Source organism: Macaca nemestrina, chromosome 1 (assembly GCF_043159975.1).
Source record: "Macaca nemestrina isolate mMacNem1 chromosome 1, mMacNem.hap1, whole genome shotgun sequence".
Taxonomy (NCBI): domain Eukaryota; kingdom Metazoa; phylum Chordata; class Mammalia; order Primates; family Cercopithecidae; genus Macaca; species Macaca nemestrina.
Window position 1 is genome coordinate 198,343,597 of NC_092125.1, and position 19,053 is coordinate 198,362,649.

Sequence of the window (19,053 nt, forward strand, 5' to 3'; positions counted from 1 at the left end):
AGTGAGACGCCATCTCAATTAAAAAAAAAAGATTAGGATTTCTGATTTCTTTAAAAATGGGAGGATATGGCAGGGCCACTTGGCAGCAAGCCAGTGACATAGAGGGTGGTGCAGTGCTTCATCTGTACTTGAGAGCACCAGAGCCCCCACGAGGCCTGGCCACGTCAACATGAGTTTGGCAAACTGCTGTACAAGTGAAAGATGTGGGCTGGGGAGTTGGACGGCCTGTGTGGAGTCCTGGCTCTGGCACCGACTAGCGGCAACACCTTGAGCCAATCACTTACCCATGCCAAAGTTGCTCTGTCTGTAAAATCAGAACCCTTCAGAGGATTCTTGGAAGGGCTGAATGAGGTAAGACTCGTGATGTGTTTAGCAGGGCGTGTGTTCAGCACCTGGTAGCTGTGAACTGATGGAGCCTGGAAGGGAGAGGGCAGGTGCAGGGCAGACCACGCAGGAGGCTTCTCGTCACCAATGAACATTTATTGAGTGTCCACATGTGCACAGCTTTGAACTTGGCGATCACAGAACGCACTGGGGGAGGGAAGGGGGGAGGGAAGGAAGGGATCAAGTGTGTGTAGGGGGGTCCCCCTGGGTTCATAAGAAAGGTAGTCCCTGCTGGAGCCGCCAGTCGCGTCTCTGCAGAGAGGAGTCATAGCAGGGGTGGGAGTTAAAGCCAGGCACCACGGTGGCAGTGGGGTGCAATCACTGGGGAAACATGCGGATTCTGGGAAGTGTCCCTCCTGTTCCTGGCTCCAGCCAGGCGAGATGGCACGAGGGGGACAGGAATCAGATGCTCAGGTGTCAAAGCAGGGATAAGGACAGGCAAAATAAATAACCCCCCAACCCCCATCGTCACTCTGCTGCAACACGACACAAAGGTTTAAAGATCTGGGCCCAAGGACTCCTGGGTCCCTTCAAGCAAGCTCTGGTGGAAGGAGGTTTCCCCACCCCCCACCAGGTCTGTCTGCCCCAGGTTGCCCTAGAATGGGGGCAGTTCAGACCCTGGGTCACTGAAGTTGATAGGAAGAACTGCGATGTCAATGGCCTAAGCCTGCTGTCTGCCCAAAGGAGCCAAGGGCAAGAGCCAAAGGGCCAATTTAAAGGACATGGACCTGGGGGGCCAGAGGAGGCACCACAGCCGAGGGGAGCCCACGCCCTGGCCGGCAGGGCACATGGGCTGAGGCAGTCTGCTCCTGCCAGCCCTGTCCTACCCTGGAGCCTCCCTCCCGCAGGGGAGCCAGACATCGGGCACAATGACACCTAGTGCCCCCTCCCTGGGGGCTGCTCCAACCTTCCCCGGCCTGGCGGGGACAACCACGTTGATTTCCAAGCCGATCCCTGCCCCCATGGGGGCCTGAGGGGCGGAGCGCAGTTCCTTACACTTGAGGGTGGGCACCATGCCCTTGCCCTCAGAAAAGCCAGAAAGCTGGGGTGTTTTAGGGGGGAAGTCTGGGGAGGGGGGGGCCAGTTTGGGGGCTTCAGGGAAGATGCCTCCTCCCTCCTTCCCTCGCTGCCCAACCCCGGGTCTGTCCCCGGTGGACACCCCTCAGGGCTCTGATAGGCACTGCTCCAAGGCGGCCATGCGGTAGTGGCTGGCCGTCTCCTCACCCGCCTGCAGCCTCATGGCCTCCCGGCACAGCCGGTTGGCCCGCGCCAACTCCACCAGGACACCCTGATAGGCGGCCACCATCTCGGGCTTGACAGAGTTGGGGCTGACACTGCCTAGCAGCTGGAGCAGCTCCTGGGGCCAGCGGGAGCGCAGGGCAGCAGGGGCCAGCCAGGGCAGCAGCGGCACACAGCCAGTGAAGGCCTGCATGCCCAGGAACCAGAGCTCCTGCAGGTCAGCCCAGATGCCCTCATACTCAGGGGACAGGGCTAGCACTGCCTGGTCTGAGCCCGGGGTGGCCCGCGCCACGTGGGACTGCGATAGGAAGAGGATGGCAGCTGCGAAGAACCCTCGGGATGCTGGTGTTCCCTGAAGAGCTGCAAGGTACAGAGGGAGCGGGGTGTGAATCGGACAGGCCAGCTGCTGTGCCAGACCCTTCCCTAGCCCTCTGTGTAGACACATACATGAGCCAGGGCACAGCCTGGAATCAGACTGCCTGCGTTCAAACCCTGCCTTAGATGCTCACTGTGTGACCTTGGGTAATTAACCTTTCTGGGTCTCTTGTAACATGGGCCAATAGTGCTCGTCATAGAAATTTGTTGTGAGAATTAAATGTGATCATGTTGGTACACTCAACCACCAAGACCTCTACTGGCACAGGAGGTGGGGGTGAGCCACAGGGTCAGATGGGAGAGAGAGCCCCTCAGGGATCTGGACACAGAGCTCAGACTCAGGTTAAGGGGGTTGCACCAGTTTGATCCTTGGGCCAGAAGAGGGCGCCATAGAGGAACATGAGCAAGTGACCCTGCTTTGCTTACGGGCTGTTCAGGGGGTGACCCTCACACTGCAGGTGCTCTCAGCCTAACCTGGTGGTATCTGAGGGTGAGCCAGAACTGGGACCATGAAATTAGGGGCTGTGGAGAGGCAGGCTGGGACTGAGAGTGCAGAGTGGGCTCCTGGTGTACAGGGATGTGCGCCCCTTCCCATGGCTGGGTACCCTGCTGGGATCCCCACCAAAGGAACACAGAGGCAGTGGAGGGTATGGGCACGTTACACCCTGTTCCCAGGCATCTGCTCAGCTCCTCCAACCTGACAGATGGGGCACAGGGAACAGGCAGGGACAGAGGGACCCAAGCAGACACCCACGGCCAAAGTGGGAGACACAGAGGGCTGTCGGGGGCTGGAGGGGACGTCCCTCCCCCTGCAAACAGCCAGAGTGAGGCAGAGCTAGAGAGAAGGTGTGCATAGAAGGACACCAAGTGCTGACGCCTGTCACTGACGGGGGTGAGGTGCCGAGCAGAGCAGAGAAAAACATCAATGGAAGGAAGTCAGGTTTCTGACTCAAGGCCTGGGTGGGGGCGGCTCCACCTTAAAAACACTGGATTCAGATTCCTCTGGCTGCCAGGGATTCCAGGTGCCTATGCCTGTGCCTGTGAGCAGGTCTGTACTTAACACCCACCAGACCTTGCCTTAAAAGTCTTCAGAAGAAAGAGAATGTTAGCATTTTGGGAAGAACGGTGGGGGTGGGGGATGGAGATACACTGCAAAGATTTCCTCTTGCTTAGAGAATTCTGCAAAACCATCTTCTGAAAATGATGACTTTTGCCCCAAACACAGGAGGTCCACCCAGGTATTCCATTAGGACTGGATCCCCAGTTCTTACCTGGAGAGGTGCTAAGGAGCCGGGCCATGAGAAGCCCCAGGGTGGCCACGTTAGCAGCCAGAAGCAGCCTTCCCTGTTGCTGCACTAGTGCTGGTAGCGATGTCATCAGGGTGTTCATAAGAGATGTGAAGCAGGCATCACGCCTGGAAAAGAAAGCGGGGAAGGATGGAGGTAGGTGGGGGTCTAGTACAGCCAAATCAAGCCCTTGGCAAGAAATTAGGCAGCAGGGTGAAGAATTAACTTTGGGCCCCAAACATAGCATCTGGGGGGCAGAGATTGGAGCAGGCAGACATGCTGAGATAGTACCTGGGGGTTCCAGATATGCCGAATCCTTGTGCGGGGTTGGCTATGCCTACTCTGAGACCCCCATTCTAGCACTAACAAATCCATGGGCATGGGGGGCAAAGTAGGAGACTGAGAACTGAGGCAATTGGGCAGCCCCCTTTGCCTCCTCCGGCCTCCTCCCCGACCTCTCCCGAGCCCCTCACTTGATCAGCCCCGGTGCGGTGACCACGAGGTTGAGGAAGATGTGGCAGCAGGTCTGCAGGCCAATCTCCACGCTGTCGGGCAGCACCGAGGTGTCGTGGCCAGGGGATGTGAGCTCCCACTGCTGCAGGAAATACTTGCACAGAAGCGAGGGGGCACCTTCCTTGATCAGGATCTCCCGGGGCCCATCTTCGACGGTCAGGTGGCACCAGCCAGGCAGGAGGAGCCTGGGGATGTGGAAGGGACAGATGTGTGTGGGATTGGGAGAGGTAAAGGCACATAGATTCCCTTTTTAGGGCACCTTGCCTAAGAGAAATGGAAGTAGGGGAGAAAGACACATCCTCGCAGGTACCACAGAAAATGCACAAGCTTCAGAGTCGCACAACCCAGGACCGAACTTGGGCTCTGCCACAAAGTGTGACTGTGGGCAAGTGACTTGAATCTCTATGAGCCTCAGTTTCCTAATCTTTCATATGTGAACGAGACTTCTGTTAGATTTACCACGTGGACCAAATGAGATCATTTTGGTAAAGGGTATAGCAAAATACCTGGCTCGTAGTAGGTGCTCAATAAGTATAAGTTCTCTTTTAACTGAGAAATCTGGGGTTGGCAAGTGACACCTGGCAGCCGAGGAGTCCTGTGGGAACAAGCCCCCCAAAACAGAAATAACCCTAAGGGAAATCTCATGGCCCAATCAGGAAGCCTGGCACAACTCAGCTTGTGGGGAGGGGTGTCCTTGTATTACGCTTTTCTGTAGAATGATCTAGCTGGACAGACTGTAACTACAGACTCACCGGAGAGCGTCTCCTGGCCAGGTGGGCCCTGGGGTGGTGGGGGAGATGGCCAGGTTGGCCACCTGCTGGGAAAGGTCATTGGCCTCCTCGGCCTCCTCGTAGAGGGTCTTGGCATAGCGGACGAGGAAGGGCAGCAGCTGGCACACCTCCTTACGCAAGGATGAGGTCTCCTCGGCCAGCCAGGCACCCAGGATCCGCACCGAGGCAAACACAAAGGGCTCCTTCTGCTTCTCTGACCCCACCTGTTGCCACAGGACCCCCTTGAGATGGAGCAGGACCAGAGACCCTCCCTGCCTTGCCAGAGGCCAGCCAGCTAGAAATAATACAATTGGAAGGGAATTCTGGCCTGTGAGCCTTTCAAAGGCAGGCCCCAACCCTTATTCTGTCCCATGAACCCAGCACCTAGCATGTGGTAGAGACACACACGAGGGCCTGGCACAGAGTGAGCCAGGCCCTCCACGCATATCTGCTGAGTGAACTGGGCCTGAGTGAATTGAGTGACATGCCCCCGTACTCACTGAGGCTCCAGTCACATCTCCCTATCTCCCTACCTCTGAAGTGTCTCAAGGCTCGAAGGAAAATTCACAGGTCAAAAGCTAAGTTAAATGCCCTTTACAGCAGCTCTGACGTACGGCGGGAGGGCAGGTTCCTGGCTACCGTGTAACTGCTCCCAATGGTGGGAATGAGGGGATGCTCTCTTTTGGGCTAAGTCAGAAAAAAGACATGAGCTTAGTGTGGTGCATGGAGTATATGGCTGGTGAGCTCGGTGGCTGGAGCAGGCCATTGAAGATACCAGAGTCATGAGTGAATCCCTGTGGGACAGGACAGCTGGCCTCTCAGGCAGGGAGGCAGGAGGGGACGCAGGGGAGGCAGGCGAACTGATCTAGCCGGACCTCTGCAGAGGCCAGGAACCAAGCAGCCCTGCTTCTCTTCCCTGCACCACTAGAAGTCCGGGTGTGTGCGTGTACAGAACAATGCTACGGAGTGAGCAGAACAGACTGCTTCAATCTTGTGTGCATGTGTTGGGGAGAGGTGTGTGGCGTGTAGTGTGTGTGTATCGGGGGGAGCGTTTGAGTGGGAGGTTACTGTGTTGTGTGTGTGTGTGTGTGTGTACTGTGATGTGAGTGCACATATGGTGTGTGGTATGGTGCTTGTGTAGAGGGAGGGAGAGAGGGAGGTTGGGCCGCACGCTACTCCCTGGAGTGCTGGCTACAGGATCAGCTTGTGTGGACATGCAGCTTCGCTGTCTCCCCATTATTCTCCTCCCCCTTGCCTCCCAGCTCCAGCACTGGCTCCCCCCATACTGGGCCCCCTCTGTGGGTCAGCGCACCCTCACCTGCAGCAGGTAGTGGATAACAGCCCCTATGGCCTCCTTCATGACGCTCACGAGCTGCACCTTCTGTGGCTCCTTAAGCAGTGACTGCTCACAGCGAGTGCATTCCTGGATCCCCAACTCCATGAGGGCATAGCAGGCGGTCACCACATCCTCTTTCACCTCCGTGCCCGTCTCCTCCAGTGCCAGCCGCACTTCCACGCACGCCAGATTCACCAGCAGGGCCAGGAACTTGCTCCCGGAGCTGCCCGCCGGGATCCAGTCGGAGCCGCAGGCGTGTGCCAGGCGGGCTGCCAGCTTCAGTGCAGGGTTGCGCTGCCAGGAGCTTAGCTTGCTTCCCAGGATGCGTGCCAGCCCGGCCTGCAGATCCCGGTAGCATTCAGGGGGCACGGTCGTCGGGGGCAAAAAGAGGGGCAGCAGCTGGCAGAGCTCAAACTTGCTGGCATCCTCAGCTTTCTGGAAATCCTCACTGAGGCCCCGCAACACGGCCAGCAGATCGGGCTCCGCCTCCTTCCAGCACTGTGTCTCGGCAGCAGCCAGCAGCCCCACCAGGAGTGCCAGGGCCTGGTCAAAGCCATAGCCATGCCCCAGGTATGCCTGGCACAGGGCAGACACGGTGCCACCAGCAATGAGGTGCCGAGGCCCTCTGGGGGTGCCTGCTACAGCCGTCAGGCACTGGTAGGTGTCATCAATCATGGAGCGGCGGGCAGCATCGTCCGGGTCCCCCCGGGCTGTGAGGAAGGTGCTAAGAATGGGAATCTTGTTCAGGACTTGGGGATGGGCGGCCAGTTCGGGGTCACTGCAGAAGCAGGCCAGCAGGGCCACGCCCAAAGCCCGCAGAACATGGTCAGGGCAGCCATCCGGCGCCTCCTTGCTGGTCAGGAGACGATTGGGGAAGGTGAAGCCGACAGCATCGAAGATCCGCCGCCGAGTTTTGGCATCTATGTCACCTGCTTTGACTGCCTTGGTCACCTATAGGGGGTATGTGCTATCATCAGGATAAAAGGAAGAAGTGGCAAAGACGGTCCCTCCCCTGCACCCCGGGGCACTGAGGACTAACAGGATAAGGTTATGCAACAGGACTCATCTGGAGTCATTTCATCCAGCTCCTTCTTTCTCCTTTGAGGCAGATAAATATGACCTCTGGGATCCCTCTCATCTGTGACTGTCCCATGGAAGTGAGGTCTAGTCTTCCTCAACCATCCATTTGAGCATTTCAACACCTGGCCAGTTGAGAAGTTCTTCCTGATGTCTAAATGCCCACAACCTGGGATGGAAGGGGCTTAGAACTCAGTGTTTAAGATCCCCCAAGGATTTAGGGTCCTTCCTTAATTGCTCCCTCCAGAGAAGTCCCTGATCCATTTCTGCCACCTTCTCCGGGGAAGTGGCTCCTGTGTCTCGCCGTTCCGCCTGTCAAAACATTTCCCCTTACATTTCACCTAAACACCTCCTCTGCTGCAGTGTGAGCCCTTGACTCCAGAGCCTTCTCCTTGTTGCCATGGCAAACAAGCAGCGGCTGTACTCCCTCCTCCCTTCACCCCCCACACACAACCCCCCCTTCCTAGCACTGCAGCTTCTGCTCTGCTGTCCCCAGCTTGGGTTCCTCCAAAAAGGCTAAGCCCCGAACTAGCTCCCATTCCTTAACCTACCTACTGCCATCCTGGCCATCCCCTAGGACCCCTCCTCAGACACTTCCAGCCCTGCTACTCTCTCCAGGCCCGGAACAACCATCCCCAGCCCTCAAGTACTCTGCACTAGTTACTACCTGCTGCTGTTACCCTATGAGTCAGCTCCCATCTGCTCTGGGACGCCCCAGAAAACAGACCCAGGCAGCCTCCTCCAAGGCCCCTAGTGCCACAGCCCTGTTCAGTCCCATTCTCCCCTTTGCCCCCATTCTCAGGGGGAGCAAGAAAGAGCACAAAGGTAGGGGTCTTGGGCCTTTTTGGTGCCTCCAGGGTTGCTAGCACTACCTACATATCCTTGGGGACTCACTGACCCCATTCCTTGGGGGCCCAACCACCCAGCCCTTCCCACCTCCCAATTTTCAGCCAGCTCCTTACTAGCAGCAGGGCTGCAAACTGCTCGCTGTCATTCTTGGCCTCACGGAGGGCTCCCAGGTAGCGCTCCAGGGTGGGGTTTCGGCCCTCTGCCTGGTTCAGAGCTGGCTCGCAATCCGAGGCCATGATGCCCGCCTTGCCCAACTGTGAACACAAGAGGGACTGAGCATCCCTCTGCAGAGGAGGGACGGGGGTGGGGTGGGGGTGAGAGTGGAGGATGGAGGGAGGGAGGGATTAGCACAGAGGGAGGGGAGGAGAGGATCTGGAGGGATGGGCTCCTCAGGACTGACCTCCCCTGGGGAAGCCCCTTGAAGGGGCTGGATCTGCAAACCCTTAGGGATAAAGAAGGGACCCTGGTCCAAGGTCACCTCCAGAAAGCGGGAAAGAAGGACCATGCATGCTGCTGCTCAGCTGGACAGCTCTCCTCACCAGTCTCCTGGGGGTGGGCGGGGGCTGGCCCCACTGCTCAGCTGTCCCCCTGGCACCAGAGGCTGGGTTTTTATCTCCCTCCACAGGGACACAGAGGGAGTGAGTGGTGAGGACAGACAGGGAGGAATGGAGACATACATGGTTGAAGTTCGATTATCCGGACTCAGGCTGACATGGGAGAAAAGGATACCCTAGGCTTCCTTTCCCCTCCCTTCTTCAGAGGCAGAGATACGCTTCAGAAGTGAGAATACAAGGTGTTCACCAGGCAAGGCTTGGAGGCCCCTCTGGGGACCCCACCCCTCCAGCCAGGGCTCTCAGTCGCCCCCGCAGGCTCCTTGCCTCCTCTCCTTTCCCTCCCTCGGGTAGAGGCTGCAGCAGCAGCGGCAGCAGCGGCAGCAGCAGAATTAACCCCTTGCGCTCCCTCTTCTCGCCCTCCCCGTCCCGCTACCAGCCTGTGGATGCCGGCAGGGGCTGGAGAAGCAAGAGGGGGTCCCGGATAGTTCCCAGGACAACGGAGAATCCAAAAGCCGGATAATCGAAGCGGGGCTGCTGAGATGGGGAGATGAGAAAGGGAGCAGGGTTCCTGGCGGTCACCACCTGTCCCGCCGCAGCCAGGTCACAACACGACATTGATGAAGTCACGACAGGGCGGCGATGAGATCACACTTCACGATGGCGCGGTGATGTCACGGAGAGATCACGTCAAAATCACGACATGGGAGACAGCCCCCAAAGATGACAGGGCAAATTAAAAAAAAAAAAGATATATATTGAAAAGGGCTGTGACAAAATGGAGTCTCGACAGAGCACGATGGTGTCGCGATATGGCGCGATGGAGTCGCGATAGGGTCCCCGGGGTGTGTCGGCATCGATCAGCGCCGGCTCGGAGAGGCCCCGGCTGGGATGCAGGGGAGGGCCCGAAGGGGGCTGAGCTCACCAGGCTGCGGCCCCGAGCGGCGAAGTCTTCTCCCAGCGCGATGCTCCGGGAGCCTCGGGCCGCTGCTCACGCCGCGTTGCCCACTCCTGGCTCCAGGCTGCTGCAGCTCCACCCCCACCCCCGCACCGCTCTCGACCAATCCGCGGCTGCTTCACTCCGCGCTCTGGCCAATGGCAAGTCAGGGCGCTAAGCCGTAGGGGGTGCCGCCGTTGCCGCCATCTTGCTTGTGGGTATTGCCCGAGTCTGGGGCCTGGGGCTCGCGCGAAGGAGGCAAGGTGCAGACTGCCTCTGGAAAGCGGGCGGCGAGAGACTGGGGGCCCCGATTCCTTCGCTTGTGCGTAGTTTTACACGCCCAGCACTGCCCCTCCTCCCCCTTGGGCTCGCGGCCGGCATTGCGCTTCCCGGGGGAGGGGCGGGAGGGCTTGGTTAGCATGGAGAGTGTGTTTCCGGGTCGGTCCCGGGTAGGTGGGAGGAGGCGGCGTTTCCGGCCGCCGTCGCTGTCCAGGGAGGCTGAGGCGAGAGGTAGCTGTCCGGGTGGGGAGCCCGCACTACCTTCTTCCTCTTCCTCCTCCTCCGGGTGAGGGGAGCGAAGGTTGGGGTTCCCCGAGCCCATGGACCAGGAGGAGGCGGAGGCCACCGAGAGCCGGGGCCGCGCAATGTGGCCCTGAGCCCCGGTAGGTGGCCGGGGGCGGCTGGCTGCCAGGCCGAGGACCATGGGCTCAGGGGAGGGGCAAGCGGGACGGGCGATGCCAGCGGGTGCGCTGGCCGGATGTTGGGTCCGGAGGTGGCGCCCCTGGCTCGGCCAGGGCAGCCAGCTGCTTCTGGCCTTGCAGGTGCGCAGCTTGGGTCCCAGGCTGAACCCCGCCTCTCTCGGGCCCGGGCCTAGTCATGCAGCTCCCTCTATCCCCTGACAGCCAGGCAGACAGCCAGGGTTCGGGACGCTGCCGTCCTTCTTCCACCTTCGACCTCTGCAGCCTAGCTTTTAGTTGCTGTCTCTGATGTTTGGTCTCCCCACAGAGATAGAAAGTTGATACAGAATAAAGAGGGGACGGGGTTGAGCACGATGTGTCCATTATAATGTGAAACCTGCCTCATCCAGGATTTTGAAAATTATGCCCTACAGAGGGTCCTGTAGTGGCTGCAGTGAGCACAAAGGTGAAATGAAGGAAGTCAAAATTGATAACCTCTGGCGGGATTCCAGGAACGCTTTGGCTTCTGGTCTCATAGTGGTTGTGTCCAACTGACAGTAGTTGCAGTTAGTGAAGAACATCAGCTGACTCTCCTTGTGCTTTCTTCTGTGATTAACAGACTGAAAACTAGGAACAAATTGGAAAGACGACCTCCCAGAACAATCTGTTCATTTTTCCAGCTATTTGGAAAACAATGTCTGCAAATATAAGCAAAGCTATTCATGGCAGCCTGTGCTGTAACTTTCCCAAATATCTTGAGACTTTTTAAAAAAGAGCTTTATTCTCGATTACTCATACCAGCTGAATAGGCTGTTTCAGACGTGCTCCGTCGTTGTTCAAACATATCTTATCGCTGTGTACATAAATGGAGTTCCACGTATGTAGTTGACAGACTGAACTATGATACGTCCCCCATCAACCTGAAGTATTAAGTAAACATTACCCCCTGCTCTGTCTGAACAGCTGCTGCAACAGAGTGCTTTTATTTTGGGTGTACTTGTAACGCCCTAAATGCCAGAACTATTGTGAGCTTTTCTAGATTTTCATTTGTCAAGTATTGTGGGGGTGTGTGTTCTCTCCCTGGGTTGTTACCCTTTGATTCAATAACAAACAATTTGGATCTTGGTGACGTGTTGTTGTTCTTGCCTTTGGTCAGCAAGCCTTTAACTGGACCCTAGCAGTGATTTGTGCTCTTAGGCAATTACAGGTTTCAGAGGAATGACTGGTTAGGAGTTCAAATGAAATTAACTCTGCCTTTCTCTTATGCAGGATTTGTTAGACTTTGCACTTCTAATCAGCTTGTTAGTCCAGTGGTGTTTATTACTCCATTTTTCAAAAGCTATTCATTTCTTTTCTGCTTCTCCCACCTACCTGTCAGGCTATTGATGACAGCTGTTGAGTCACCTTGAGTTTTAAATCCTTTTGTGGTAGGCAGAAATGTGTTGGGTAAGATTCATACACACACATACACACACACATGCATACTCACTCGTTCCGTCTTGGGAAACTAGAGAAGTTGCTGGATGTACTTTCTAACTTAGGCTCCATTTCATAATCTCTTGAACATGTCTCTGGCCCACACACCTCCTTTCTGCCCCCTGCTCCCTGAAATACAACTACAAAACAACTAGAAATAGGAATGGATGGAAGTGAATGAGAACGATGAAGTCCTTCAGATGCGTGTGGTTCTGCGAAAGCCTTTTCTTGGGTGGGCTGCACCTTAGTTTTGCAGCTGTGTGTATGTCTGTGTCTGTTTCCTCGTATTAGTCAGCATTGGTATCCAGCCCAGGCAGTGCTGATGATCTCCTTGTATACTGGCCATGGATAGGAATTAGGGGTTGCCAGCCTGTCATTTGCTGGATGTAGATGACAGGTACATAGTTGGACAGAAGTTTTTGAATTGCTTCTTCAGAACTCAGTCAACCCTCATAATGTTGCCAGTGTTTACATACTAATTTAGACAATATAGCAAAGCTTTATAAGAGGGAAGAAATTTATGGTAAATGAGTTTTTCTGCTGGAAGAGACCTAAATCATCCAGCCCCTAGATTCTGGTGTAGCCAGCATAGTGCCTGACATAAATATTTGTTGAATGCAGGGATTGGGGTGGATAGCATTGAGGTGTAAATTGAATAGATTTTGATGATAATAGTGGTGGGCGGGGACAGTAGCAGACTGGAGAGTGCATGCCCTGCCTAAAGACATTTGTGTTCAGAAATTTTAAAAATACTGGGCCAGACATAACCCTCAGGTTCCTTTACCTCTGAGGGTGCAACCTCTTCTCCTCAAAAGTAAGAAAGTGTGTTTGGTCAAAGTCACAAAGCTGTTAGTAACAGAACTGCAACTAAAACTCAGATCTTCTTGTCTGTGGGCTGTTGCTCTTTCCATTCTACCACATAGGTGATTTACTGTTAGATTAAAAAAAAAAAAAGGAATATAAAGTTTCAATTTTCAGTGGATTCATTTCACATCCCTTGCTGTGTTGTTATCGTGCTAATTATAGACTACCTCAAAGCCCAAGTTTAAAATGTATAGGCAGGGTTGAGCCATTAAAGACAAACTTGAAAGTTTTCTTTCCCCTAATCTGTCACATTCTCTAGCATTCCACATTTCCAGAAATTAATTATTAATTACTTGGCATGTAATTTCTTCTCTTTCTGTCCTTCTAGTGTACTGGTTCTGCCTGTCTGGAAGGCCATGGAGAAGCGGCTGGGAGTCAAGCCAAATCCTGCTTCCTGGATTTTATCAGGATGTTATTGGCAGACATCTGCGAAGTGGTTGAGAAGCCTGTACCTGTTTTATACTTGCTTTTGCTTCAGTGTTCTGTGGTTGTCAACAGGTACCATTTTCTTTATAGATTTAAGTTTTTTTTTTTAAGAAAAGAGCACTTTGTGTGAGTCCCTCAGTTCATTTTAAGGACTATTAGGAGGCAGAAAAGCAATCTGCTAATTGACGGAAATGGTCATCCTTTTGGTTAATACTCAGTCTGTTGGGTTTATTTATTTGTTTTGTTTTGGAACCAGAATTTGAACTGGATTCTTTTCATAAGGGAGAATTGGCACAACCGTTTTAAGACTTGATAAAAGTTTATTAAAAATAAAAAGGTTTCAAAGTTGGACAGATCTGGGCCCTGGAACTGGATATTTCCATGTAATGACTGTAAAACCTTGAGCAAATTACCTGTTATCTTTGAGGAAGGGTCATATCTACCTCATAGTTTGATTTGAGGGATAGTATAATTAAAGCACGTAGCACAGCACTCAGCATGGGTGCTTAGTCTTGCTATTGCCCGGGCTGGTCTTGAACTTCCTTTCCTTTCCTAAAGGAATCTACACTTATGGGAAAAATGCGTTCCTTACTTTTTCCATAGAAAGGGGCTATGTTGATAGATTTCATAGACTATGCTTTCCTCCTAGAGGTTATTTCACGAGGGTAAAGCCTCTTGCCAGGAATCAGTGCCAAGAACACTAAATTTCAAAGGAGAAAGCTCCTTCCTTCCTTCCTTTCTTCCTTCCTTCCTTCCTTTCTTCCTTCCTTCTTTTGTTGATATTATTGCTTTCATAGTATGAGTGTGAGAAAACAGCAATTTGAGAAAGATTTCTGAGTATGCTGCCATTATGCCATTATGACCAAAAACCTTCTGCTGTAGTGACCACCGTCTGGGATAACCAGCCTTTTCCCCTTATAATTACAAAGATTTCTGTTGCTTTCCTAAGGGAGTTGGTGGTCATGATTTTGAAACCGTAGTACTTATTGTATTTAGCAATTTCAGGAACATTAGCTTTGGGGTTTTTGTTGTCTTGCAGTGGTGGTTGATGATTACATAATTATAGCAGTAGAAGTTGCACTTGACAGAAAGCTGATTTACATGTTTTTTTTTTTTTTTTTTAACCCCAGATGATGCTTTGCTGGGACAGCTGACTATTTCAGGTCAACGTTTTATATAAGATCGATAGAATTAAATAAGGAATTGATTTAGCACCATCAGAGTAGGGAAAAAATCACTTTTTTTAAAAAAAGAGATGGCTTCTTGTTGCCCAGGCTGGAGTACAATGGTGCGACCATAGCTGCCTGCAGCCTCAAACTCCTGGGCTCAAGCTATCCTCTTGCCTCAGCCTCCAGGCATGAGCTAGTATGCCTGGCAAATTTATTTTTATTTTTATTTTTGAGACAGTGTCACTCCATCACTTAGGCTGGAGTACAGTGGCATAATCTCGGCTCACTGCAAACTCTGCCTTCCGGGTTCAAGCAATTCTCCTGCCTCAGCCTCCTGAGTAGCTGGAATTACAGGCACACACCATCACACCCGGCTAATTTTTATATTTTATAATTTTTATATTTTAGTAGAGATAGGGTTTGCCACGTTGGCCACGCTGGTCTCAAACTCCTGACCTGAAGTGATCTGCATGCCTCAGCTTCCTAAAGTGCTGAGATTACAGGCGTGAGCCACTGCACCAATCTGCCTGGCTAATTTTTACATTTTTTTTAGAGATGGGGTCTTGCTATTTTGCCCAGGTTGGTCTCAAACTCCTGGCTTCAGTCAATCCTCCAACCTTGGCCTACTGAATAGCTGGGATTGCAGGCACCAACCACCATGCCTGGTGTAAATTTACATTTTTTGAAGCACACCTACCACATACCAGACTCCTAATTATAAACATTACATACCTTATCTCATTTAATCTTCATGATAACCCTAAAACAGATAGTTTTCTTCTCATTTTATAGATAAGGAAATTGAGGCCTAGAGAGGCAAAATGACTTGACCAAGGTTACATAGCAAGAACATGATGGAGCTAGGATTCTAAACCCAGGTTTGTCCACTGTAGAGCTCATACTCTTTCTCTTCTGGTACTCTGCCTTCCGACCACAGGTGATGTTTTGGAGGACCAAAGGCATTTTTTTTTTTTTTTTTGAAACGGAGTCTTACTCTGCTGCCAGGCTGGAGTATAGTGGCGCTATCTCTGCTCACTGCAACCTCCACTTCCCGGGTTCAAGTGATTCTCCTGCCTCAGCCTCCCGAGTAGCTGGGACTACAGGTGCCCGCCACCACACCCAGCTAACTTTTGTATCTTTAGTAGAGACGGGGTTTCACCATGTTGGCCAGGATGGTCTCCATCTTTTGACCTCATGATCTGCCCGCCTCAGCCTTCCAAAGTGCTGGGATTACAGGCATGAGCCACCACACCCGGCAGCAATTTTTTTTTTTTTACCCAGTACCATGGTAAGCAGCTTGTTATTTGAGAGATTCAAAGTACAGAGGATGAAGAAGCAATTCCAAGTCTTTCGGTGCTTTCCAATCTAGCACTTGCTTAAACACAGCATTGTAGGCTCATTGTACAAGTCTTTAGTAACCTTGAGCTTGGTGCTTAAAAGCAGCACCCTAATTAAGTATAGAAGTGCAAAAGTGGTGGTGTTAGGAGTAGTTCTGGGGGGGATTAGGTTATGCCAGATCTATTTTAGAAAAATTTGGAGCTTTTACCATGGAAATTAAAAGATCAAGAGCCATGTATGTTCAAATGTATGTTCAAATTGAGGGAACATGCAAGCAACATGTGACAGACATATTTGTTATATACTTTGATTTAATTGGAGCTCCTTCCCATTTTTTTTTTTAAAGGAATATCCTAATAGAAAAAATAAATAGGGCTGGGCGTGTTGGCTCATGCCTGTAATCCCAGCACCTTGGGAGGCTGAGGTGGGTGGATCACCTGAGGTTAGGAGTTCAAGACCAGCCTGACCAACATGGTGAAACCCTGTCTCTACTAAAAATACAAAAAATTAGCCAGGCTTGATGGTGTGCACATGTAATCCCAGCTACTCAGGAGGCTGAGGCAGGAGAATTGCTAGAACCCAGGAGGTGGAGGTTGCAATGAGCCATAACCGCACCACAGCACTCCAGCCTGGCCAACAGAGCAAGACTCCATCTAAAAAAAAAAAGAAAAAAAGAAAAAATAAAAGGCATAAACAGAGTGCCATAAATAAGAAATTAAAATGAGCATATTTAAAATGTTCATTCTCATTACCAATCAAAACTACAGATTAAAATGAAATATCCTTTTAAATCTGTCATATTGATGAAGATTAAAGTAAAAATACCTAGTGCTGCCAAGGGGTGATGTGGTTGTCCTCATATAGTGCCGACGAGTTTGTACAGAGAACTTCTTGGCATAAATATCAAGAGCCCTAAAAGAAATTCATATTTTTGACTCAATTCTTCATTTAAGAATTTATCTGAAGGATACATTTAGATAGTTGTGAATGAGAGTGCTCATCAACACTCATTTATTCTGTGCTGCAAAATATTGCTAAAACCTGCTTGATTATAGGAGAGTGGTGGAATCTTTGCATCTCCACATGGTGGGATATTATCGAGTCTTAAAATTCATATTTTAAAAGAAAAGCTGGTGTGGTGGCACACGTCTCTAGTCCCAGCTACTCAGGGGGCCAAGATGGGAGGATTGCTTCAGCCTAAGAGTTTGAGACCAGTCGGCAACATAGTGAGGCCCTGTCTCTTTAGAATTAAAAAATGTTTAATAATTGTAAAAAAAAAAAGTACACGGGAAAATGCTCCTAATATTAAATGATAAAATCAAGTTATGCAACTACATATTCAACATGGTGTCAATTTTGTGAAAAGAAGAAAAAGTTATATAATAGAAAACTGTCTGAAACAAGATGTACAACTAAATATTTATGTATTTTTTTGACTAGAGGAATTATTATCTCTTTATATTTTTCTGTGTTTTCCAGGCCTTCCTTTGGTATACTTGTATACCTTTTTATATAAGGGGGAAAACAACCTACTTGAAAAAGCAACAACAAAATAATAACAGCAAAAACCTATCCGTGGGAGCCTGAGTCAGTATTTCTCTACTCATGAGTTTACTCAGTGTTTACCTGAGTGTTTACTTTTTTTCCAGATAAAATACATTCTTGATTCCTGCTGTTATTTAGCTCATGGATTATTTCTGAAAAACTAACCAAATTAAGGCAGCTCTGCAGTTATCCTTCACTCCCGTTTCCCACTTAGGAGTTTGCTCCATCTTTGGTAGAGCCCCAGGCAACGGGTTTTTTTTGTTGTTTTGTTTTTGTTTTTTTTTTTTGAGACAGAGTCTCGCTCTGTTGCCCAGGCTGGAGTGCAGTGGCCAGATCTCAGCTCACTGCAAGCTCCGCCTCCCAGGTTTACGCCATTCTCCTGCCTCAGCCTCCCGAGTAGCTGGGACTACAGGCGCCCGCCAACTTGCCCGGCTAGTTTTTTGTATTTTTTAGTAGAGACGGGGTTTCACCGTGTTAGCCAGGATGGTCTCGATCTCCTGACCTTGTGATCCTCCCGTCTCGGCCTCCCAAAGTGCTGGGATTACAGGCTTGAGCCACCGTGCCTGGCCCCCTACAACTGTTGACTTATACATGGTGAGCTTTTGTATTTCCACTTTTGGGTTCAGTGCTGAGGCCCTACTGTTAGAAAACATTGATTATTGGAAGCATCAATTACAATTTGATAAAAGATGGTCTATCTGTCTTTTCCTTGTGTGCCATTGAATGGCTATTTTTCTGTTTAATTTTATTGTTAAGTGGCTTGAAAAATAGCATTTTGGACCTGGGGATTCTCATCTGGAGACAAATAGGAAGTGATCTCAGGAGTTTGGAAATTCCTACAATAGATTGTCAGCTTCTTGAGAGCAGACATGTTGCCTCTTTTAGTTTTGCTGGGTATTCTTAGCGGGTACCAAGGGCTTGGCGCATAGTAGGTGCATAAAATATTTGTTGACTGAATAATAAATTACCAATAAGGGAATTGTTCCTTGAGAATTAAGCTTGGACAACAACACAATCAGAGCAGAGGTATGGAAAGGCACTTTAAGGAGACACAATAACTTGGGACCAATTTTGTTGGTCCCAGAGCACTTTAAGGAGACACTTTGGGACCAACAAAATTGACAAAAATCTTAACAAGTATGTTAACACACACAAAGAAAGAATGTATACATCTGAAGAATTATATGTGCATGTTTGTGGGGGATGCAAGGACCTAATTGGCCCTAGAAATCTAAAACAAGGAGAATCACTGAAGTTAATGTCCTTAGGCCCAAAGCTAACAACTGGCTGTGAAAACTTGTACTGACATTTCCCTACCTCTGGGAAGGAGATTATGCAGTTAATATGTATTTTGAGTACAGAGAAACATTATTCAATTCAGAACCATTTTTTGAGAACTTACTAGGAGTCTGCTTCTAGGCTAGGCACCAGGATAATAAAGATTAGTACAGTACAGTCCTTTCCCTGGAATAACTACTAGTGGCAAGTGAAAAGGTAGAGGTCAGGTGCATTGGTTTATCCTAGCACTTTGAGAGGCTGAGGCAGGAGGATCACCCGAGGCCAGGAATTCAAGACTAGCCTGGACAACATAATTAGACCTCATCTCTACACAAATAAAAAATAAAAATTAGCCGGGTGTGGTGGTGGGCACCTGTAGTCCTAGCTACTCGAGAGGCTGAGATGAGAGGATCACCTGAGCCCAGGAGTTCAAGACTGCAGTGAGCTATGATCATGTCACTGTAGTCCAGTGTGGGGATAGAGGGAGACCCTGTCTCTCAAAAAAAAAAAAAAAGGATGCAACCCACAGAGTGCTACTGGAACCATAGGAGAAGCATTTAGCTTGGAGGCAAAGAGGGTGCTCTAAGGAGTTCTTTCTAGAGAAGCTGATGCCTGAACAGAGTTGTGAAGGTTGAATTTGAAGGATTCAAAGGGTATTCCCATGCAATGGGAATGCAAGAGCAAAGGCACAAAAGTGAAATAGCATGGTATATAGAAGAAACTCCACAAGCAATTTAGCACTACTGGAATATAAAGAGCAAAGCTGGTTTGGCAGCTCCAGAAGAGGTAGGTGGTGGCTAGGTCACATACGAGATCCTTTGTGACTTAGCATGAAGCTTCATGCTAAGAAGCTTCAGTTTTAATCTTTTTAGGTAGATGGTCTATAAATTTTTTTCATGATGCACTTTAATCCATTGAAAAATTGAGAGTGTACCCCCATATATATATTTATACATTATAACA

General features: G+C 50.6%; 2 protein-coding genes across 8 annotated transcripts in view; one reads left to right on the forward strand and one right to left on the reverse strand.

Moving 5' to 3' along the window:
• Positions 1 to 465: 465 nt before the first annotated feature.
• Positions 466 to 9,291, reverse strand: LOC105494699 (neurochondrin). The gene is made up of 7 exons (XM_011763395.2): positions 8,966 to 9,291; positions 7,943 to 8,083; positions 5,886 to 6,854; positions 4,550 to 4,791; positions 3,758 to 3,982; positions 3,270 to 3,412; positions 466 to 1,983 (listed from the first exon to the last, which is right to left on the reverse strand). The coding sequence occupies exons 1-7, from the start codon at positions 8,996 to 8,998 to the stop codon at positions 1,547 to 1,549; spliced, it is 2,190 nt and encodes a 729-aa protein (XP_011761697.1). The 5' UTR covers positions 8,999 to 9,291; the 3' UTR covers positions 466 to 1,546.
• Positions 9,292 to 9,540: 249 nt separating this feature from the next.
• Positions 9,541 to 19,053, forward strand: part of LOC105494698 (KIAA0319 like) — a 128,492-nt gene continuing 118,979 nt past the window's right edge. For 4 of the 7 annotated variants that reach the window (XR_011623189.1, XR_011623188.1, XM_011763390.2 and 1 more), the window contains exons 1-2: positions 9,834 to 9,979; positions 12,663 to 12,832. Coding sequence is in view for 4 of the 7 variants with exons in the window: in XM_011763390.2 (XP_011761692.1) it covers positions 12,691 to 12,832 (142 nt within the window). In the remaining 3 variants the exon portion in view is untranslated. The other 3 variants (XM_071096132.1, XM_071096128.1, XM_071096136.1) reach the window with 3 other exon arrangements.